Source organism: Aethalodelphis obliquidens, unplaced genomic scaffold (genome assembly GCF_003676395.1).
Source record: "Aethalodelphis obliquidens isolate GAN/ISIS:26980383/991018 unplaced genomic scaffold, ASM367639v1 scaffold42, whole genome shotgun sequence".
NCBI classification, from domain to species: domain Eukaryota; kingdom Metazoa; phylum Chordata; class Mammalia; order Artiodactyla; family Delphinidae; genus Aethalodelphis; species Aethalodelphis obliquidens.
This window is the reverse complement of record NW_020837986.1, coordinates 10,688,967-10,712,445: the sequence shown is the minus strand read 5'-3', so window position 1 is coordinate 10,712,445 and position 23,479 is coordinate 10,688,967. Positions and strand designations below refer to the sequence as shown.

Here is a 23,479-nt window from a genome sequence, read left to right as displayed (position 1 = left end):
CTTTGGGGTTCAGGAGGGGAGGGGAGCACGTGGTCTCATGGACAAAAGTCAGGTCCACATCAGTCATTTAAAATAAATTCTTTAATAGTCTCCATTTAATTGGTTTATTTGTTGTTAATAAATTGGCAACACACGGAGGGGCCGAGGGTATGCTCCCAGGCAGGCTCCTGCGCGGGGTGGGCTCAGGCAGGAGATGCTGCCCTGGAGCGGGGGGCCCGGGCACAGCCTCCCTGTGCTCCAAGGGATGGAAAGAGAAGGCCCCTCCCACTTCTGGGGGAACCCATGAACACAGCGGCCAATGAGCAAACAGAACCAGAGGAGCTAAAGGAAAAGGGAGGGAGGGAGGAAGGGAGGGACAGATGGGCAGGCTTGGGGGAAGGTAGCGTTCTCTGGTGTCCCCCACCCCTGCCCAAGGGCTCAGAAGCCTTTGCCTGGGTCCAAAGGCCAGGGCAAGCTTGGCTCACAGATTGGGGGAGGGTGCCCTTATCTCCCTCCCCACCCCAGGACTGACAGCCAAGAGACCGGGCAGGAGCTCAGACAGAGCTATTTTTAAAAGTCCCCTTACCTCTGGGTGGGCCGGGACCCCAGGGTTCTGAAGGAAGGGTGGGCACAGTGTCCCTGTCCTCGTCATGGAGATCTTGAGGGAACTGAGGCTCCCCAATGACCCGGGGCCCTCAGACCCAGGGGCCAAGGGCTTCTAGACGCTCCCTCCCACCAAGCCTGTACCTGAAGACCTGGGGCAGGCGGAGAGCAGCAGGGAGGCGCGGGGTGGGGGACAGGACGGGACAGGGCAGGGCGTGAGGCACATGTACCCACGCTCACCCGCGCTGGCCCAGGCCCAGCAGCCTCCCAAGGCCTGGCCCAAGATCACTCCTCGGTGAAGTCCCTGTCTATGTCCATGTAGGGCTCCTCGATGTAGCTGACAAGGGCAGAGGGTGACTGGCGGTCCGGGTTCAACAGGATGGACACTGTCTCTTTCCAGTATGAGAAGCTGATGCAGGAGCTCTGGGCAAAGAGAGAGGGGCTGGGCGGGCGCCTGGGGGACCCGGGTCGAGCCCAGCACCCCGTGGGGAGGGCCTTGGTAAGGGGACAAAGAGCTGCCTGCCACAGGGTCCAGGCGGGGACCAGGGACCCCAGATGCCCCTCCGAGGGGCCCTGGGTCTGCGTGCCCGCAGCCCGCCCGCCACCCCTCAGGGGTGGGGCACTCACGTTCTCCAGGCAGGTGCTGTCCTTGTCCTTGTGTAGGTAATGCTGCTGCCAGAAGCGCAGCAGGTTGTGGAAGTTGTTGAGCAGGAAGCCAGGGTACTTCTTGCTGTGCTCCATCCGCTGCAGCAGCCGCAGGTACAGGGGCAGCCGCTCTTTCCGTCGGGCCAGCATCAGGATCACCAGGCTGGTGTTCAGGCAGCTGACATTCTCCTGCAAGCACCAGGCCATCCAGGTCACGCACGTGCCGGCAGCCCCAGGGGCCCCGGTGGAGCGGGGGTGCCACTGGGCAGGGAGGACGGTGTCCCTGGCGGAGTCCAGGGGCCATGCACTGCACTGCCCCTGCAGAAAGCTGACAAGAGGACTGGGGAGAGGAACGATGCTGGCATCCTGGCCCAAGTGCCTTCCTGGTCCCTCACCCCACGCCCCCATCCCCACCCTGGGATGTTTCCGGTGGGAACGGTGTCATCAGTCTAGTTAGAGTCCACTCTTCCTCCAGAATCAGCTCAGGCATCGCTTCTTCCCAGGAGCTTCGATCCCTGGGGCGGCGGGGTGCACGCATCAGATGGAGGTGTCTCACTCCGCTTCACTCAGCACTAGACAGGCAGCTTCCTGAAGTGTCTCAGACTGTTTCGTTCACTGTGCATTCCCAGCCCAGGGTCTTGCCTCAGTAAACGTTAGATGAAGGAATGAAAGAACAACCTCTGAGTATTACCCCCATTTTAGAAAAGAGGGGTGTGAAGCTCGGAAAAGGGTCAGCTGCACAGTTATCTGTTGAAGGAGGTGGGAGTCAACATCAGGTCCAACCCCAAAGTCTGCACAGGAGGCTGGGTTCGGAGAGCACTGAACTGGGATTCAGAGCTCAGTGCCCATCCTGACTCTGCCCCAAATCATCTGTGACCTTGGAGCCTTGCTCCCTCCCCAGGCCCCTTCTGTAAAATGGGGCACTGATCCTTATTGGAGAAAAGTCCTCAGAATAGCTGGGAGGGTTTCCTAGGAACCAAGGGATGGGTCTCAGGAGATGTATTGGGTTGGCCCAAAAGTTTGTTCAGTTTTAAGTAAAAAGACACATTTTTCATTTTCACCAAGAACTTTATTGAATGTATTCATTAACCAAACGAACTTTTTGGCCAACCCAACACTTCTAGGCTGAAGGTGGCTCTGGGATGAGGGTAACTGCTTCCAATCTCCCTTTCCCTGTGGCAGGTCTGCAGAGCCTCTCACCTGGGTCAGCGTCTGCACGTGGATGATATTGATGAGGCGGAAGAGGAAGGACATCTGTGTGGGCACCTGGGATATGTAGGCAAGCAGGCGGCACTCGGACAGGACCTCTGCGACTAGGGACAGAGAGGCAGAGGTGTGAGCAGCAGGTGTGGAAGCTGGTCTGCGGTCAGGCCCAGGGGCCTGACACCCAGGCTTCTAGTCAAGCCCCCCTCGGGCTCTGACTCTGAAGCTGGGAGCCCCACTGTCAAAACAACTACAGAAAGTGCTGGCTGCAGCAGGAACAAACCTCCAGCTGCTCTGCCACCCCGGCTAAAGCCTGCGTTCTCACTAGAGCCCCTGCCAGGAGTTTGCTTCCACCTTTGCCTTCGGTCATGTTTGGGGACCGCCTCTCCCAGAGGCCCTCCCCAGTCTTCACCACGTGGGGGCCTCTCATCCCAGGCAAGTCCAGGCCAGGAGAGGAAGGGTGTGTGTTGTTTTTTGCATTTTGCTGGAAACAGTTTTTTTTTTCCCACCTGCCATTAAAATGTCACACATGCTCATCAGAGGAAGCATGGATGATAAAAGTAAAGCCAAGAAAATCACCCTGAGAGCCACCGCCTTGACCCCAACCACGTGGGTGTTTGGTGCAGCTACTTCCAGACATTTCTGTCTCCTTGCTAGAGGCTGGGCGTTTGACACCAATCGCAGCCACACTGGACCGATTCACCTTGGCATTACGGCTTTTTCTTACCTTTCATGTCCACCTGGTTTTCGAATCGGTCCAGTGACAGAGTGACGCAGCGCACCAGCATGTTGGAGTCCACCAGCGAGCTGTTGATCTGCTTCAGGAACACCTGGAACTGGAGCGGAGGCTGGGCTGACGGGGGTGGTGGGTTCTCGGCTGGAGACGGCCAAGGCCTAGGGCGTGCAGTCACTGCAGGGGGTATCCCTGTACCCTGGCCCAGCTGTTTCCAACAGGAAGACTGAAGCTCGGACAAACCTGTGCCCTGCCCTCACCACCTAATAAGCAGTCCCAGCAAAAGAGCTCGACTCGGATCTTCTGACACTATGTCCAGTGTTTTCTGCACTGAAGGGTCTACTGTCATTTTTACTTCAACTTGTCTGAGCTGGGTTTCTGCCACACACATCCTGTGAGCCTAACACACCAGGCCCAGTCCTGCCCTTCTGGGGCTCATCATGGCACCCGGCACACTGCATCAGACCCATTTCCAAGCCCACCTGCCCACAAGCGGCTGAGACTTTCATCCCTGTGTACCCAGGGTCTAGCACAGTGCCCGGCACACAGCAAGGGCTAATGAATGTTTGTTGACAACTACCCGCTGACTCCCCAGGACTCTCCAATTTAAAACCAGCACCTGAAGACTGGGCTCCAACATAACTTCTGGATGATGTGGCACACCCCACGGAACCATGGGTTAGACTTACCTTTGCATCCGTGTTGATGTATTTATTAAATCTCTTGAATGCATCAACATTAAACTTCATCAGCTCCCCCAGGAGGTCAAAGTAACTCTGGAGCACATCCCGCGACTTGCACTCACTGTCCACAATGCAGTAGAGGATGTGCTGGGGGTGGGAGAGGACAGGGTGAAGGCAGGAAGGCGGCTGATCCCAGGGACCAACAGGCACATATGGCTGCTGCCCCCAGGCTGTGCTCATCTAAGCTGCCCACCGCCAGCCTCCCCCAGCCCTGGCACATAGCTCAGACCACGTGGCATTAGCTTTGAGCAAGCATGCAGGTTGATGGAACCTGCTCCCCTGTCTAGATTCTCATCTGAGGACGCTGGTGGCTCCCAGGGCAGGGCCGGGCCTGACACACCTCACCAGGAAGTCGGGTGTGGGGGGAGGTTGGGCCATGTAGCCATCACCTCTCTCGCTTGCCCAGGTCCGAGCTAAAGTGTCTGCAAGACGGCCAGGCTCTCCAGCTCGCAGGGAGGTGGCCGTCTCCAGAGGTAACACTGGCCACTGCCCGAGCACTGAAGCCATTCAAGTGAAGCACAGGGTTTAAGAACACGAGACACGTTTTGACCCCATGGTTTGTCTTTATGTTAATAAAAGAAGAAGTTCACACTAAAGTCAGTGAACTTTTATCAAGAACATAAAGCAATTTATTAACTCCTTGAGAAGGTTTTCTATGACAGTTAAACTGTTTCCTTTTTCATTTTTATTTTCTTGAAGTTGTATATACCAATTTGGATCAGTTCTTTTCCTTATGGATTTTTATAACAATGCATGGGTCAGTTTCTTATTTGTATCCTTTTTTTTACCCAATTGTAGCTTTGGACATTTTGCCCTACCTCCCTTCATAAATTTTGCTTTTTCTGGAGGCCATTTTTCAAGAAAGGGAAATGAACTTTTAGTCAGCAGCAAAATATCCTCAGGGTCAAAAGGCCTTGCTGAGCAACTTTACAGACTCCTGTAATCCTCCATGGCCACCCCCAGATCCCTCAGTCACCCGTTAGGCACCCATGGGGAACCCAGAGTTGACAGCTATGGGGAAGTACCAGGGCGATCTGCACTGGCATTTTACGATAAAGAGATCTGGTCTGCTCTGCCAGCTGTCTAGGTCTCAGGACAGGAAAGCAACACATGGGGCTGGGGAGAGGGACACCCGACACCCTGGCTCCTCCGGGCCATTACCTCCAGAAGGCCTCGCTTCAGCAGGAACATCTGGTCTGCATAGGAGGTGGTCCCTCGGAGGAAACTCTCCACAGCCCGGGCTTGCCAAAACCTGCGACCCAAATGTTGACCCCTGGCCCAGGTGGCTAAGGCTGCCCTCTTCTGGCCCATGTTCTATTCACCAAGGGGCTGGGAGATGTCTGCTGCCTTTTCATTTATCCAACAGACATTTACTGAACGTCTATCTACTAGGCATCGGGGACACATCAAGGGTCCCCATCCTCAGGGATCTGATGGCTCAGGGGGGAACAGTCCTCCATGTGGTTCGTCTGGAAGGAGCTGTGTCTTGGAGAAGGCAGCATCTAGGATCAAAGGGCTGGCCCCGTGAATCACGTGTGAAAACACACTCTAGCCTCTGCCCCTTCAGAGGAACAGGAGGACATGGAAGCGAGGGGCCGGGAATGCATGAGGGAACTCGACAGACGTGTGGACAGACCACCGAGCTCACTTCTGATGGGCTGTCCTAGAGAAGAGGTGGCTGATGTTGACTGAGTGGCCCCGGAGGGCAGAGCTGGGATCCATAAGGGGACGTCAGGACAAAGCAGGCTGAGCTGACAGGGGACCCTAGGGGATGGAGCCTACTGACAGCTCACACCCACCCTGATGGAATGCCTCCCTCACCTGCTACTGCTGTCTGCAGCCTTTAAGACTCAACTTAGATGAGTCTAAGGAACTGAGGTGCCCTCCCTGTCCGCACCCGCCCCACCAGGCTTTCCTTTGCTCCCACGGCTCCCGGGGCAGGTCCTGGCTCCGAGCCTTTCCACACTGCAACCCCCACACAGGTTTCTTTTCATGCTTGTTTCTCACAACCCAGGCAACTCCATGTGGGCAGGGGCTGTAGCTCCCATTTCTCCCCCACCTGTCCAGCACCAGCACAGAACAGGTGCTTGGTGAATGCTTGGTCAATTCTTGAAACACACTGGTGGCACGCAGCAGAAGCTAGTGAGTACGTGCTGAGTCAACACAAGGGAGACGACAAACTCCCTCTCCCTGACAGTAACCAGATGTCCGGGGTAGAAGCTGGTGACTAAAGAAGGTCATTCTAACAGCTAAAGAAACACTTGGCTCCTGGGCCCACAGGAGTGGCAGGTGCGTGTCCCAGATCTACCTGAAAGATGACTCAGCTGGCTCCTTCTTCATGACCTGCAGCAGACGAGTTAATAAGCCCCTCTTCCCATCACACACCAAACTCCTGAAATAAAATAGACAGGGACATATTGGGGGCAGATCTGAGAGGCTGACAGGGGCCAAATTCCACTTGGCCGAAGGACTGTGTCTTGGGGCCCTGGGGTTGGGTGTCTCTGCTGGGGTAGGTGGGTAAAAAAACATGGTGACATTTCCAAACCTACAGGATGTCCTCCTGCTCTACCTGGGTCCAGAGCACCCTAAGGACTCCTGCAGTCTCACAACTGAATAGCCAAGTGCATTCTCACTACATCTCAGGGCAGCTTTCCCTGCCCAAACTCACTGACAAGCGATCAGAGGCCAAAAACACAACCAGAGTCACACAGGGCTCAGAACTGCTGGAGAGAAGGCTGCTTACAACAAAAGTGGGTTTGAAATACCATGACAGAGCCTAGCAGATGGGGCAAAGTCCGTGCCAACAGGGTGAGGCAGGGAGTACCCTGGGCCCCAGGTTCAGCTCCAGCTGGCCTTGGACAAGTACCTGAGGCTCTGGGCCTCCGCTTCCTGGTCTAGGAAGCAAAGACAGTAAGTGAGGAAATGACTCAGGTTGCATTATCGGGGAGAGAGGGCCAAGCAGGCAGGGACTCTAGGTCCTTAAACTCCCCCTTCAAATAGAGCAGCTCTACTACTCACCCACTACAGGTGTTAGGGTGGGACTCTATTCACTTTCATTTGAACAAAGATTTCTGCTACTTTAAAAGTAAAAACAAACAAACAAACAAAAAAGGCTGGAGAATTACAACTCCTGTTGCTGGATACAGTCCTCCCTCCCTCCCCTGACCCCTGTGAGCCTGTGACCTCCCTGCTCCGCTCTAGAAAGTGAGGCAAGTATAACCCAGCTAATGGGACTTGGCAGAGGGCAGGAAAGGAGCATGTCAATGAAGCTGGGTGACAAGGGAGACAGCAGAGTATATATGACCTGTGGGAGGTGACCCGAGCCCCTGCTCCCCAGTCTGTAAAGTGGAGGTGACGATGGCACTTCCCTCCAAGGGCTGCTGTGGGGCTCCAATGAGATAATGCAGGTGACGGGAAGACGGTGCCTGGCACACAGGAGCCCTCAAGACACTGTAGCTACACGTGAGTGAGAAAGGGCAAGTACACACACCTGTGTGCACCCATCTGGGAGCCTGGGACACGCAGGAAACCAGGGTGGGCTGCGGGCCACAGATGCACCCCAGCCGTGCTCACCTGTCAGTGTTGAGGACGGCGTCCACCTCGGGGATGTTGGCCTTGAGAGAGATGGCGCTGAGTTCATTCAGCTCTTGGCTGTTGAGCAGTAGATACTTGTTCCTGAAATAAATGTGTTGGAGGCGGTAAAGGACAGGAACTGTGGCTGCCGCATCAGCACTGGGCTAGTGCCCTGCCCATTTGCTGTGGAGGGAATCCGAGAAGCCCCAGGGTACCCGCCCCCAACGCCACTTACCCCGAGCCAGCATTCTGTGGCAGGGCACGCAGCCCACTGCTCTCAGGCTGTGGGAGTCTCCCTGGCCCCAACACCCACCCTCTGCCTGCCACGTCCACTAATGAGGCCCCTTTCCTTAGCATCTCTAGGCCTTTCTTTTGCCACTGAACATTTCTATTTAATTTCTCAAAGGCACTTCCAACTCAGTGATGTCCAAATCAAACCCATCATTTTACTCAAGACTGGCCCTGTTCCAACATTCCCACCAGGAGGCCTGAGTTGGCTGTGACACTCCCTCCCTCCTTTCCCTTTCACATCCAGGCCTCTCGTCACCCAAGTCATGTGGACAGAACCAGCTTCCTAAATGGTCTCCCCACAGGAGTCAATCCCACACACAGCACCCAGAATAATCTTCAGATAACTGGAATCTGATCATGTCACTCCCATGAAAAATGCTCCCACATTTTCGCACTGCTTTAGAATATATAAAATCCAAGCCTGAGAACATGACCCATCAGATTTAAGAATCTGATGAAAGCTAGGGGCTCAATTCTTCAGGAAAAAAAGGACACATTCAGAACACATTGGTGCCGTTTTTCAGGGCTGACATACTTGCTGGAGCTTGAGGCCTTCAGACAGAGAACCTCTCAGAGAGGATGATCAACATGATCCAGACAAAAGCTGCAAAGTGAAGGCCCCTGAGGTCACATGTGTCCCCAGGCGCGTCCTGTTAGCTTATACAATATTTGAAACGAATATAAACCAGCACTTAAAAATCAGGACTTTTCACATAAATCTTAATTTCTGGCTTTCCTTGGGGGAAAAACTCAGAAGCTATGCAACACTGGGCCTTGTTTCCTGTACACCAACAGCTGCTAAGAGCTGAGCAGTGGCTGCCTGTGTGTTCCAGCTCACCAAGGTCTCACCAACGCCAAGGTCAGCTGCCATTTACCCCTCCCCTGCACTTTCCTTATAGCAGAGAATCATTCTCCAATACATCCTCCACCAAACGTTGGACAGTAAAAATAAGAGGGCAGAGTGTGTTTCAAGGAAAACAGGGGAGAGTACATCTCCTTGTACAGGTGAAGAATATTCCATCTGCTCAACATGCCAATACTCAGCCCACTTTGGCCATCTGAGGTTCCTGCTGGCCCCTGCAAATAGCCAAGCTCCTGGCTCAGAGGGACAGACGGCTGAGAGCTGTATTGACCCCAAGGGTAATAAGGGGGCAGCAACTTCCGCACTCACTTCCAAGGTGGCTGTGGGGCAAGGGGAAACTCAGTGTAGGGCCTGGCATAAAGGATGGGCTGCACAAATGGCAGCCCTGATCATGGAAGTGCAGCCCCATGCGGTTGCCCTGAGGTGAGAACGGCGCCCAGGTGCTCCTGAGCCGAGGTTAGCGGTTAGACAAAGGGAGAAGGAAAGACAACGAAACAACTCTCCTCCCAGGGATGGCTCGTACTTACTCATGGTGGTCGCTGAAACTCTGGAGGAGCCTCAAAAACTGAATCTTCAAGGTGATGTCCTAAAATACATGTGCATCCTCGATGTTAAAAACCACAGTCACAATGTTCCAAAAGAAAACAAAAGGCTCTGGTGACAGCCTGGATGTCACTCTGCTTCTCTGAGCCCCTGTCCTCGTGCACAGTGAGGACTTCTCTTTAGTCAGAAAACCCTTTGTCCACATGTGGCCAACAGGAGATTAAGCTAATGTAGACCCTTCCTATTAAAAACACCCCAACATACTGGATAAAAAATAACTGAAATTGGGCTTCTCCGGTGGCACAGTGGTTGGGAATCCACCTGACAATGCAGGGGACACGGGTTTGAGCCCTGGTCCGGGATGATCTCACAAGCTGTGAGGCAACTGAGCCCACACACTATAGCTACTGAGCCTGTGCTCTAGAGCCCGTGAGCCGCAACTGCTGAAGCCCGTGCACCTAGAGCCTGTGCTCCACAACGGGGGAGGTCACCACAGTGAGAGGCCCGCGCACCGCAGGCCTCTGCTCACCGCAACTAGAGAAAGGCCCACAGTCAGCAATGAAGACCCAATGCAGCCAAAAATAAATTCATTTTTTAAAAAAAGTCTTAAAAAAAATAACTGAAATTATTTTAAATGTGAGGCTAAGTTCATAGGAAATTCCACTAGAATCAGAAATGAAAGGACCGAGTTCAGAGCAGCGAGCAGAAGAGCTGATGGTGGCAACTCCGGGTGGGTGGAGAAGTGGAAATGAGACTTATTCGGGCCAGGGCTTGGGTTTCAATGCTCTGCAGGGACCAGACAGAACCTTGGGCCCATGGAAAGCCTGCAGAATGTAAACATTTGGTGAAAAAAGGGTTAGAAAAACCCCACCTACCAGCCCAGGGAACTGGCAAATAAGCCTGTCTCTGCCAGGGTGCTGCTGGTGGTGGAGGGGAGCCCCCAGGTCCCCAGGAGGACCCTGGGCTCATACTACCAGAGTGGGAAGGCAGACACTCAAAATGAAACCTTGCCCTGGGATGCTGTGCCCCCGAAGTACCTGGCAGACAAAAGCCAAATGTTCTATAGGACTACTTCCAGGGCCCAGGCTACACAGGTACTCACAGGGAAAACAAGCTCCCCCTCCCCCGAAGGTGACCTTCTACAAACAGTACAGAACACAAGGCAACACTCCACCCCGAGGCGAGTCTGAAGACTCAGACACAAGTAGCTCCCCATGAGCAATCCAAAAAATACCATAAAAAAGTATGTTATGAATGATTAAAGAGGTAAAATTAAAGACAGAAAATGCAACAGAAGAACAAAATATTAACATAATGAATAAAAGATCACGTAGCCTTTGACAAAGATCCAGACAAAATGTCTAGAAATGCAGAATATATTCACTTGAAATTAACTTAAATGGATGTGCTGAAAGGTAAATCTGACAAAGCCAAGGAGAAAAACAGTAAAACTGGAAGATTCGGCACTGAGGAAAGTCCCCAGAATGCAGCCTAGAGACCAGGGAGGACCCGTGTCGCTGGGCCTGGTGGCCGTGTGGCACTTTCCCCCTCATGCTGATAGCTGATGATCTTTCTTTTGCAAGAAACAGAGGCTCAGAGATTCAGTGACTTGTTCAAGCTCTCCCAAAAAGCTGAGTGGCACAACAGGGCTCCTGACTCCCAGTTCAGTGCTCTCTAGGGCACCGTGAGAAAGACCGAGCAAAGGTGAGCCCTTGACCCTTAAAAAAGAGAAAACCTCCTAAAGCCCTTTTTGAGGCAGACCACTGGCGTGGTTCTGGAAGGCAAACCCACTATCAGTGGGTGTAAATTACAATGGGATAGAGAACAGAATGAGGAAAAACTTGCTGTTCCGTAGCAGAGAGGGTAGTCCTGTCTGGAGGAAAGTGAGTGCCCTGCCCAGAGGTGAACAAGGGAAGGCTGGCTGGAGGGCCTCAAAAGGGATTTCTGGATAGGTGAAGCGGGGGGGTTAGATCCTTCCCCAAGGTGGCTTCCAATTATGGGGTTACACAGGCTATGACTTTCAGTTTCTGCTCTACTCTCAAAGAATGAAATTTCAAAGAGCCAACAGCAGTTCTTGAAACAACTACTTCTGGCAAGCAAAGCCCATCTGTCACCAGGGTCCCTGCTCACCGGGCTACAGTCACAGTTCTGGTTGTGACCGTGGAGGACAAGGGCAGATGCTGAATGCTTCCTCCAAATCAGTTTGTCAAACAAATTGTTCAGCCCAGGGATCAGCTTGAACTCCGCAATCATTCTGTGAACCTGGATGGGGCAGGAAGGCAAAAGCATTAAGACAAATGTGCTGTGAAGGCCTATCAAAGCCTGGGCAGGTAGGTACCATGAGGCTTCAGGACGAAGAAAGCATTGCTGAGGCTTAAAGAAAACAGCCACACTTACTCTACCCTCACCACCACTCCCGCTACGCACAAACATACTTTTAAACTCTCTAGAAGGAGACATTAATAACTGGTAAAATTAGATGCTTCATGGGAGAACCCTGAATGTTCAGGATCAGAGGGGAGAAAGGCTTCACTTATACTCATTTACACCTTTTAATACAGAACTATGTGAATTACTGACCTATTAAAATAATTTTTTACATAACATAAAACTATTACTACTTTTCAGGGCTGTTGTAAGGATAAAGTCAGAAAACATATGTCTAGTCCAGAGCACAGCCCCAGTACTTACTAATTCCCATTTTACAGAGGAAAGGAAAGTTTAGCAGGACCGATGTGGCCAAGGCAGGGGCGGAAATGTCACCCTAACTCAGGTGTTCTGATCTGAAAGCCTGTCCCTTCCCCGTCCACCACAGGCTGGTGTTTATCTTGGGAGACCAGAACTTGACAGTGCTGTGACTCTGGGCAACATTCTTCTTTAAGCCTGAGTCCCTTGATGGAAAATGAGGGCTGATGAAGCTACTGAAAGGGCTGAATGAGGTAATGTGAGGGAAGCTCAGGGCCTGACTTACAGGAAGCGCTGGAAAAAATGACTGTTGTATTGATTATTTTCATTAGCACCAGAGGGATGGAACTTATGACATTTGGTGAGCATTTCCAGTCTAGTGATTTCAACTTAGCCAAGACTGGTCAGAGAACCTGGCCCAAGTGCACAATAATAAGGTCACTCCAAGGAGGAGCCTTCTGGGGGACCTGGCCGGGGAAACTGTTCCCCCTGCTGTCCTGGTCTAGGCGGGGTCTGTGAATCCATGTTCCCACAGTGCCTAGCACACAGTAGGAACTCAGTTAATGCTGACTGTGCAAATGAGGACACACCAGCATAACACTGGTTCTCAGGAAGGCAGGGTTCTGAGGCCAGCTGATGGTCCCTCCCAAGGAAGTGGCGGCTGTTATCACAGTTTAACTAAAGACCACAATGATTCATAGAAACTTGGTAACAGGAAGGCTCAGAGAGCAGGGAACTGCCATGGTGAGGGGACAGAAAGAAGAGTCAGGGCAGCAGAGTTTAAATCCTGGCTCTCACGATGCCTGAGATGACTGAGAGCAGGGCCCTTTTTTGTATCTTTGTTTTCACAAGCATCAAGTGGGGTAGAGGTCACCACCTGCGGTATAACTTACCAAATAACCTCAAATTCAAATATGAATGACAATGAAAGTGCCTCAAAAAAGAGAAAGCACTCAACACAGGTAAGATATTGTGACTAATATCTTTTATAAGAAATATACTCCATATTAAAGGAAGGAGCCCCAGTGCTGTGGACATCAGGGCAGGATCTCATCCAGCGTCCTGGTTTTAAATGCCAACCACAGGGTGACGACGCCCAAAGTTATACCTCCAGGCCTCTCCTCTCCCCTAATTCCAGGTGCAGGTAAGCCAAGTGCCAATTCTAACAAACACCTAAACCTAACTTGTTCAAACTGAACTCCTCCCCTTCCTCCCTTCAGACGTCTGCCCCTCCAGTCCTTACCCACCAGTCTTAACCATGTCAATAAATGGCAAACCATTCCTCCCACCTGCTTGGAAAGAGGTAAGGAAGTTACCTTTAACTCCTCTCTCCCCTTATGTCCACATCTAACCTATCAGCAAATCTTACCTGTTCTACCTTCAAAATAGATCCAGAACGCAAGCACCTCTCACCACTCCTGCCACAAACATGCTGGTCCTAGCTACTGTGAGCTCTTTCACACAGCAGCCAGAGGATGGCTTCCCATTTCACTCAGAGTATAAACACAAGAGCCCTTAAATGGGCTATGAAAGCCCAATGCGACCTGGCCCCCGCGCGACCCCTCAGCCCACCTCTCCTCGCTGCTGGTTCCTGTCCATCCCCCAGCTTCCCTACTGTTCCGCCAACCCACCAGGCAGGCTCGCACCCAGTTCCCATCTGGGCCTGCTCCCTCTACCTGGCAGGCTGTCTTGAGGGTTAGCAGTCCTGGCTTCCTCGCTTTCTTCAGGACGCTGCCGGGCCAGATGTCATCTTTCAGCCAGTCTTTTCCCTGCTGCCCTCTCTAAAATTGCTCCTCACTTGTAAACTTGTGATAACTGCACCCACCTCACAGAGAGCTGTGTGAGAGTACAGTCCCTAACTCAAAAAGGTGCTCAAGGACTGCTGAGCTCCCAGCTCCCGCTTCCCTGAGCCCACCCCTCCCCCCAGGCCTCGGTTCACCCCTAGGAGAATGCGCAGGGAGCACGAGTGGGCCACTTATGCATCTTGAGGAGTGCTGCATACTTCTAGAGCCCTCCCCCTCCTCCCTGGTCCTCCCTCCTGGAACTGCTTCAAGGTTCAAGGAACCTCAGCATGGCTGGACCCCCCGCAGTTGCCTAGTTTTCATAACTTGACACAGTTCCAACCCGCCACCCCAAGCCCCCATCAGCCTGGCAACTCCTCCAGTGCATCTACAGGGCAGACACCCACCCTTTACTCTGCACATTAACAAGGTCAGATAACATGGCTAAGCCGCCCACTCCTGCCCGGGGCACCAATGCTCTGTCTAGAAATGATGCCCACAGCAAAGTACAGTGGAAAGACTATGAGCCCCGGAATCAGACTGGTTTCCTGATGTGTAAAACAGGGACAAGGGAGCCAGCCCCTCACTTTGCTGGCCAGAGACAGAGGCATTGTGAGGGGCGGCCTAACAGGTGCCTGGGAAGTGTCTGCCCACGGCTCCTCCTGCTCTGAGACGTGGCGGAAGGGCCCACCTGGTTTCGCTGGCGCCCCATCAGCAACACGCAGAGGACATAGAGCACTTCCAGTTTGTACATGATCTCATGCATGATCTTCATTGACTGAGGCAGCTGGGTCCTAGGTGAAGTGTGAGGCAGGCCATTTTCCTCCGAAGCCCCTGGAAGAGGGAGCACAATGGAGGCTGAGACAGCCACCAGGAGAGAGGGTTCAATCACTGCTCGTGAGGAAACATGTTTCTGCCCCTCAAACCTGCTCTGAACAGACCTGAGGTAACAGAGCCATCAGACTGGGCCCTGAGTCTGTGACAGAGACTTTGAAAGCCACAAAACTCTCTCCAGGCCACCGGGTTCAGGGAAGCTTAGAAATTTAGGAACATGGACTCTGCAATTGTATCCCATCAGCTTTTAACACCCAGCAAAAATACTCTGACACAGCCAACGCAGTAATCTGATCCATGCCCTGCCCCCAAATCCCTTCTCCTGCCACCGCCGGACCCACCGCGCCCACCCCGAGAAAGTGCCCAGACACATGTCCAGCAGCAAACTGTGTCAAATTCTCTTCAGGTCATAAAGGACTCTTAAGTACTTGGTCCCTCTGCTTAGATGCCACAAGGGGGCACTGCTGAAGGACTAAAATGGATGCTTTTTGAAGATTTTTTTCCCTCCTGTTTTTCAAACAGCCATGGAAAGTTTCCTAAGGCAGACGAGGCATCACAATCGATACTAGTGATACAGATACTATCTGTACAAATGATACAGATAATATACAGATATTATCTACTAGCAGGTTTTCATTTTACCCTATTTCATTATTAGCGACAACAGCAAAAGCTACATAATATTCATGGACACAATATGTGTCAGGCATTGGGTTTTGGACGTTAGGTAAACCATCTCATTTCCTCTAGTACCCAGTTAACAAAAAAGTCTCAGTGGGTCACGCAGGCCGCAGTGGAGGGTACTCTCGGGAATGGGGCAGAGCAAAGGGATGAAGACTGAGGGCGGGCTGTGGAATGACAACTTGCTGGCTGTGTGACCCTGAGCAAGTCACGTCCTCGTCAGGCTTTCAAGTGCTCTGTAAACGGGAAGAAAAGTAGTGCTGCAGCAATCGACTGGAGCTCCTGTGAGGAGTGAAGGAGGACACAAGAGAGCCCAGCACCTGATCCTTGGGAAGCCTCACTCTTAGGTCCCTATTATTTTAAAAGGTCAGAGTCAGGAGACCTTAGGATTTACTTCCCCTTAGTTTTCCTCATCTTGAAGGTGAAAGGATGAATCAGTAACTACTAAGGTCCTTTTAAGTTCCTATTGGAACTGTTGCCCTAGAGGCCTTTTGAAAAGGCCAGAAAGTCTATGTGGTACAGGGCAGTGGTCATGAGATATATTCGGGTGAGGCACATGCAGTTATGATTTCTGTATGGGGATATCATGACCTAAAAACCTAACTTACTCCACCCTACAGACTTAGAACTATTTTTTCCAGCCATGTTACATCACTAATATAAAAGCTGAAAGACGACCAGCTGCTGAACGAAGCATGACAGAGAGGCAGTGCAGCACAGTGGTTAAGGACTCGGAGCCAGACTGCTGGGTGGTTTTGGGGAAGTCTGTTGATGTGTCTATGCTTCAGTATCCATCCTCATCTGTAAAACAGAAATAATGGCAACAGTACCTATCTCTTACCAACGTTGCAAAGATTAAATGATTTAATATGTTGAAAGTGCTTAAAAAATGCAGGGCACACATACCCAACATACAAGTATGTGTTAAACAGAAGTAGAAAACGAACTCTTGAGTTTTTGCTAATGCTTGCTTGCTATATGTTTTCTTCCTTTTAATCTGCAAGCTCTTAATGGCAATGAAAGTGACAGCCAGCAAAGACTAAGAAAAGTTTACTGGAAAAAATCTAATTGAGAAAATTCTATCTATTCACATATCTTTTCTTGCATGTTGGGAGGAAAACCATAATTACTCAATTTATGTCTTGGGACTCCTGGCCCCGCTCCCAGAACACTTTAAGAGTCAACTGATTTGTAAAGAGAATCTGAAGAGCTATCACGCAGAATCGCGCCTCTGCTGCACACCTGCCATGTAGCCTCCAGCGCCTCAGCGTCCTCATCACCTAGCTTGGGGGTCTGGGGGGGACTGCGGGAGAGGACGTCTGTGGAAGGAGCAGGGGCGGCGGATGGCACATGAGCCCTCCTCAGTAATGAACGTCTGTGGAGAAAGAGAGATGCAGGCAGCCTGGACTCTGCCGAGTCACTGCCAACTTTTGGTGCCTGGTTTGCAAAGGCCTGACAAGAAACTCTCTGGGATAAATATTTTCACGAATCACAGTCCTGAAAGCAATGGCCAGAGCTTAGTAACAACGTGATTCCCAAGGATGAGGATAGAAAAACTAGTTTAAGAGGCCTGTGCTTCCCTCCAAATCTCTTCAGCTCCACAATACTGATTAAAGTGGTACCACCCTCCATATATCTGTACTGTACCCTGGGGCACACTCACTTTAAAAAAAAAAAAAAACAGCTCTGAGCTATGATTCACATGCCATACAATTCACCCCTTTCAAACGTACAATTTATTGGCCTTTAATATATTCACAGAATTGTGCAGCCATCTCCACAATCAATATTAGAGCATTTGTATCACCCCTAAAAGAAATCCTGTTCACATTAGCAGTCAATCCCCATTTCCCGCCAAGCCCCTACAGCTCCAGGCATCCACTAGACTACTTTCTGTCTCTATGGAACTGCCTATTCAGGACATTTTATATAAATAGAATCATATAACTTGTGTTTTTTTGTTTCTAGCACAACGGTTTCAAGGTTCATTCAGGTTGCAGTACGTAACAGTATTTCATTTTTTTAAGTTACTGTATAATATTCTATTACATACAATATACCACATTGTTATCCATTCATCAGTTGATGGACATTTGAGTTGTTTCCATATTTTGGCTATAGTAAATCTTCTCTTATGAACATTCGTGTCTAAGTTTTTGCGTAAACATATGTTTTCATTTCTCTTGGGTATATACCTACAAGTGGAATTTCTAGGTCATACGGAAACTATGTTTAACCTTTTGAGTACCTGACAGACTGCTTTCCACAGTGGCTGCACCATTTTGCATGCCCACCAACAGGGAATGAGGGTTCTGATTTCTCCATCTCCTTGCCGACACCTGTTATCTGTCTCTTTTTAAAAATTAATTAATTTATTTATCTTTCGCTGCATTGGGTCTTTGTTGCTGCACGTGGGTTTTCTCTAGTTGCGCCGAGCAGGGCTACTCTTGGTTGCGGTGCGTGGACTTCTCATTGCAGTGGCCTCTCGTTGCGGGGCACGGGCTCTAGGCACGTGGGCTACAGTAGTTGCAGTGCGTGGGCTCAGTAGTTGTGGCTCGCGGACTCTAGAGCGCAGGCTCAGTAGTTGTGGCGGATGGGCTTAGTTGTTCTGCAGCATGTGGGATCTTCCCAGGCCAGGGCTCAAACCCTGTTCCCCTACATTGGCAGGCGGATTCTTAACCACTGCGCCACCAGGGAAGCCCCATGTTATGTGTCTTTTTGATGATAATCATCCTAGTGGGTGTGGAGTGGTATCTGATTGTGGGTTGGATTTGCATTTCCCTGATGGCTAATGATGCTGAGCATGTTTTCATGTGCTTGCTGGCTTTCTTATATCTTCTTTGGAGAAAGTCTATTCAGATCTTTTGCCCATAATTTGAAATGGGTTGTCTTTTCATTACGGAGCTGTAGGAGTTCTTTATACCTCCTAGATACAAGTACCTTATTAGATATATGGTTGGCAAAAATGTTCTCCACCCTCCAAAAATGTTCTCCCATTCCGGCTTTTCACTTTCTTGATGGTGTTTTTTGAAGCACAAAAGGTTTTAATTTTAATGAAGTCCAATTTACCTATTTTTCATTTGGCTGCCTGTGCTTTAGTGTCATCTAAGAAACCACCACCAAATCCAAAGTCATAAAGATTTATCCCTGTTTTCTTCTAAGAGTTTTATAGGATTAGCTCTTACATTTAGGTCTTTGATCCTTTTGAGTTCATTTTTATATATGTGAGGTAGCGGGGTCCACTTCATTCTTTTGCATGTGTATGGCTAATGGTCCCAGTACCATTTGTTGAAAAGACTATTGTTTCCCCAACTGAATGGTCTTGGCACTCTTGCTGAAAATCAACCGACCACATAAGTGAGCGTTTATTTTTGAACTCTCAATTCTATTTCATTGTATATGTCTCTCTTTATGCCAGTAGCACACTGTCTTGATTACTACAGCTTTGTACTAAGTTGAAAAATTAGGAAATGTAAGTCCTCCATGTTTGTTCTTCTTCTTCAAGATTGTCCTGGCTATTTTGGGCCCCTTGCATTTCCAAATGAATTTTAGGACCAGCTAGTCCATTTCTGCAAAAAAGCCAGAGGGGACTGTGATAGGGACCATGTTGAATCTGTAGATAGATCTGTAGATCAAGGTGTGAAATATTGCTACTTTAACAATACTGACTCTTCTGATTCATGAACATAAGCTGTCTTTACATTCATTTAGGTTTTCTTTCTTTCAGTAACAGTGATGTTTTGCACTTTGAATTCAGAGTATAAGTTTTATATTTCTTTGCTAAATTTACCACTAAGTATTTTATTCTTTTTTGATGCTCCTTTAAATGAAATTGTTTTAAGTTCATTTTTGGTCTGTTCATTGCTACTGTATAGAAACACAAGTGATTTTTGTATACTGATCTTCCATCCTGAAACTGTGTTGAATGAACTTGTTTATTGGTTTAGCGGTGTTTCAGTGGATCCTTAGGTTTTTCTATATAAAAGATCACATCATCTGTGACTAGAGATAGTTTTACTTCTTCCTAATGTGGACGCCTTTTATTTCTTTTTCTTGCCTAACTACCTAGCCAGAACCTCCAGTACAATGTTGAATACAAGTGGTAAGAGCAGATATCTTTGTCTTGTTCTGATCTTAGTGAGGGAAAAGCTTTTCAGTCTTCAGCTGTCACGTATAATGTTGGTTGTGGGTTTTCTGTAGATGCTTTTTAACAGGTTGAGGAATTCCCTTCTATTCCGAGTTTGAATGTTTTTATCATGAAGATGGAGTTTATTAAATGCTTTTTTTGCATCTATTGAAATAATCATGTAGTTTTTGTCCTTTGTTCTATTGATATGCTATATTAAATTGATTTTCATATACTGAGCCAACCTTGCATAAATCCCACTTAATTATGTATATACACTTGATCAGGTATATAATCCATTTTTGCTGCTGTATTTTGTTTGCTAGTATTTTGTTGAGCCGTTTTGCATCTATACTTGTAAGACACATTAGTCTGTAATTTCCTTGTGATGTCTTTTTTTCTTTTGGTCTCGTTTTGGTATCAGGGTAATATGGCTTCATAGAATGAGTTAAGCAAAGTTCTTTCCTCTTCTATTTTATGGAAGTCTGTGATGTACTGGTGTTACTTCTTTAAATGGTTGGTAGAATTAACCAGTGAAGCCTTTTGGGCCAGGGTTTGTCTTTGGGGTAGTTTTTCATCACTAATGCAATCTCTTGTTATAGGTCTGTTCAGTTTTTCTATTTCTTCTTGAGTCAGTTGCAGGAGTCTGTATCTTTCTTATAATTCTTCCATTTCATCCAGGTTATCTAATTTATTGGCATACAGTTGTTTACAGTATTCTCTCAGAGTCCTTTTTAAAAATATTTGTAAGGTTGGTTATAATATACCCTCTTTCATTCCTGATTTTAGTAATTTGAACTTGTCCCTTTTTTGCTTGGTCAGTGTAGCTAAAGGTTTGTCAATTTTGTTGACCTTTTCAAAGCACCAGCTTTTGGTTTTGTGGATTTTCTCTATTGTTTTTCTATTCTCTATTTCATTAATTTCCAGTCCAATCCTGTTATTTCTTCTGTTTGCTTTGGGAATATAGTTTGCTCTTCTTTTTTCAATGATTTAAGGCGGAAAGTTAGGTTATTTTTTGAGCTCTTTTTAAACGTAGGCATTTACAGCTATAAATTTATAAGCATCCTTTAGCTGCATTCCACAAGTTTGGTATGTTGTGCTTTCATTTTCATTCATCTCAAAATATCTTCTAGTTTCCTTTGTGATTTTATCTTTGAACCATCAGTTATTTACAAGTGTACTGCTTAATTTCCATACATTTGTGAATTTCCCAAATTTCTTCCTGCTATTAATTTCTAATATCTCTCCCTTGCGATTGGAGTACTTACTTTGTACAATTTTAATCCTTTTAACTTTCCTGAGTTGTTCTTTTTTTTTTTTAAGGCCTAGCATATGGTTCATCCTGGAGAACATTCCATGTGTACTTGAGAAGAATATGTTCTCTACAGTTGTTGGGTGCAGTGTTCTATATATATATCAGTTTAGTCTAGTTGGCTTACAGTGTGGCTCAAGTCTTCTATTTCCTTGCTGATCCTCTATATAGTTGTCCACTATTGAAAATGGGTTATTAAAGTCTCCAACTATTATGTTGAACTGCCTATTTCTCTCTTTGAATCTGTTGGGTTTGCTTCATTTACTTATTTTTGGCTCTGTTGTTAGATACACACGCTGTTATATCTTGATAGATTCACCCTTTTATATTATTATAAAATCTATTTTTTAAATCTCTGATAACATTTTTGTTTTAAAGTCACTCTTAGTACAGCCACTACAGTTTTCTTATGGTTGTCCTTTGCATGATACATCTTCTTCTGTCATTTACTTTCAACCTATTTCTACCTTTGAATAGAAAATGTGTATCCTGTAGGCTGTAAATAATTGGATCATTTTTAAAAAATCCAACATGACAATCTGTTTTTTGAATGAATTATTTAATCCATTCACATTTAATGTTATTACTGACAAAGTTGGATTTACTTCTGCCTTTTACTTTTTGTCTTCTATATAGCTCACTTTTTAAAATTCCTCTAGGTTTTTTTTTTTTTTTTGCAGTACGCAGGCCTCTCCCTGTTGTGGCCTCTCCCGTCGCGGAGCACAGGCTCCGGATGCACAGGCTCAGCGGCCATGGCTCACGGGCCCAGCCGCTCTGTGGCATGTGGGATCTTCCTGGACCGGGGCACAAATCTGCGTCCCCTGCATCGGCAGGTGGACTCTCAACCACTGCGCCACCAGGGAAGCCCCCTTTAGTTTTCCTTTAACACTTTCTTTTGCATTAAGTAAATATTTTCTAGTATAACACTGTAATTCCTTTAATGACTTTCTCACTATATTTCTAAAGTTACTTTCTTAGCAGTTGCTACAAGGCTTGCCTGCCATATACATCTTAACTTGACAGACTCTTTTTCAGATATAAATTAACGTAATTCCAGGGCTCCCAGAGCTCCCTCTTCCCCCTTTTTGTGCTATTATTATGCATACTACATCTACATATGCTAAAAGCCAAACAATACAATATACTGTACAATACACTGTATACACTGTTACACAATACACTGTTAGAATTATTACTTTATAAAATTTTATGTCCATTAAAGCAGCTGAGAAAAGAAAGGAGAGCAAGTAAATATTTACAGAGTCTGCTATGGTGACCCTCTTATTTACCATTTTGATTTTCTTCACTGATTCCTGTCAATTCGAGTTACCACCATGTCCAATTTCCTTACTCCAATACAACTTTGGGTCCACCCACCTTCTTTGACCTGTTATTGTCAAATATATTACATTTCTATATGTTATAGGTTCAACAATGTAACTATAAACACATAGTTTTATACAACTGCTTTTGAAATTAGTTAAGGAGAAGAAAGATGCACATATATTGTCTTTTATTATTATACAATTACCTTCACTGATCCTCCTTTTTTTTGCTGTGTGAATTTGAATTACTGGCTGAGGTAACTTGCTTTCAGCCAGTATTTCTTCTAAGGCAGGTCTGCTAGTAGTGAATTCCCTAAGTTATTGTTTATCTAGAAAGCTGTTTATTTCACCTTCATTTTTGAAAGAAGGTTTTATTGGATGCAATTCTTGGCTGAGTTTTTTCCCAGCACTTTGAATATGTCATCCCACTCCCTTCTGGCCTCTATCATTTCTGATGAGAAGTAAGCTGATAATCTTACTGGGATACTCTTGAACATGATGGGTCATTTTTCCCTTGCTACTTTCCAGATTTTCTCTGTCAGCATTTTCATTATGATGTGAATGGGTGTAAATCTGTTGAGTTTATTCTACTTGCAGTTCTTTGAACTTCTCAGACGTGTACATTAATCATATTTGGGAAGTTTTCAGCTATTATTTCTATTTTTTTCTGTTCCTTTCTCCTCTCAGTGAACTTTTCATTCCAGTTATTGTATTTTTCATCTCTGGAACTTCCATTTGGCTTTTTATATCTCTTATCTCATTATTAATATTCTCTATTTGATGACACATTGTCATCACTGCTTCTTTGAGGATAGTTTCCTTTAGTTCTTTGACCATATTTATAATGGCTGCTTTGAAGTCTTTGTTAATTCTGGTATGTGGGCTCTCTCACAGGCAATTTCTGTTGCCTGCTTTCTCCTACGTTTTGGTCATACTTTCCTGTTTCTTTGCATGTCTCGATTTTTGTTAAAAACTGGACATTTTAAGTAAATACTGTAGTAACTCTTGATACTCTTCCCTCTTTCTTCTTTTAGGGCTTGTGGTTGTTTTCTTGTTTATTTGTTTTAATGCCCTGGCTAGCCTATTTCAGTAAAGTCTATTTCTCTGAGGACTGATGAGGCCATTTGGCAGAGAGCGCAGCCTTGGGCATGTGTCCCTGGATGACAGTGTTTTAGCAGGGCTCTCTTTGTCTGGCTCTTTCCTTGATATCTCTGTTAAACTTTCTGCCTCATCTAGTATGAAACTCAGTTGTCAGGCTCCACTAACTGCTGGCTGAATGCTCTACTGTTTCTGACAAAGCCTTGAGGCATAAATTGCTCCAAAGTCTGATTCAATTAAATTCAGGCAGGGGTAGTTTTTGAGACTGAGGTTTGTTTTGACCTCAGCTTTAAGTTCTTCTTAGCCACCTCTTTCCTTGGTTCTCTCTGGTGAACTAGCTGGCATACGGTTTGGCTTTTTGTTCTCAATTAAAAAGAGCTCCTTTTTATTTTCTTACCACCAAAATCTACACTGTTTCTGAGAATGACCTTGAGCTCAAACTTCCCAACATTCTGTTCTTAC

The 23,479-nt window shown here is 47.6% G+C and overlaps 1 protein-coding gene across 4 annotated transcripts in view; it reads right to left on the bottom strand.

Annotated features, from left to right (window-relative positions):
* Nucleotides 1–66: 66 nt before the first annotated feature.
* The window catches only part of TRPC4AP (transient receptor potential cation channel subfamily C member 4 associated protein), a 78,587-nt gene continuing 55,174 nt past the window's right edge, over nucleotides 67–23,479 (bottom strand). The window contains exons 9-19 of one of the 4 annotated variants that reach the window (XM_027078496.1): nucleotides 14,333–14,499; nucleotides 11,306–11,437; nucleotides 9,160–9,218; nucleotides 7,480–7,581; nucleotides 6,215–6,298; nucleotides 5,068–5,158; nucleotides 3,853–3,993; nucleotides 3,158–3,266; nucleotides 2,428–2,540; nucleotides 1,210–1,416; nucleotides 67–1,005 (exon numbers count right to left, since the gene is read on the bottom strand). In XM_027078496.1, coding sequence (XP_026934297.1) covers nucleotides 868–1,005; nucleotides 1,210–1,416; nucleotides 2,428–2,540; nucleotides 3,158–3,266; nucleotides 3,853–3,993; nucleotides 5,068–5,158; nucleotides 6,215–6,298; nucleotides 7,480–7,581; nucleotides 9,160–9,218; nucleotides 11,306–11,437; nucleotides 14,333–14,499 — 1,343 coding nt within the window. In that variant the 3' untranslated portion in view covers nucleotides 67–867. The other 3 variants (XM_027078497.1, XM_027078498.1, XM_027078499.1) reach the window with 3 other exon arrangements.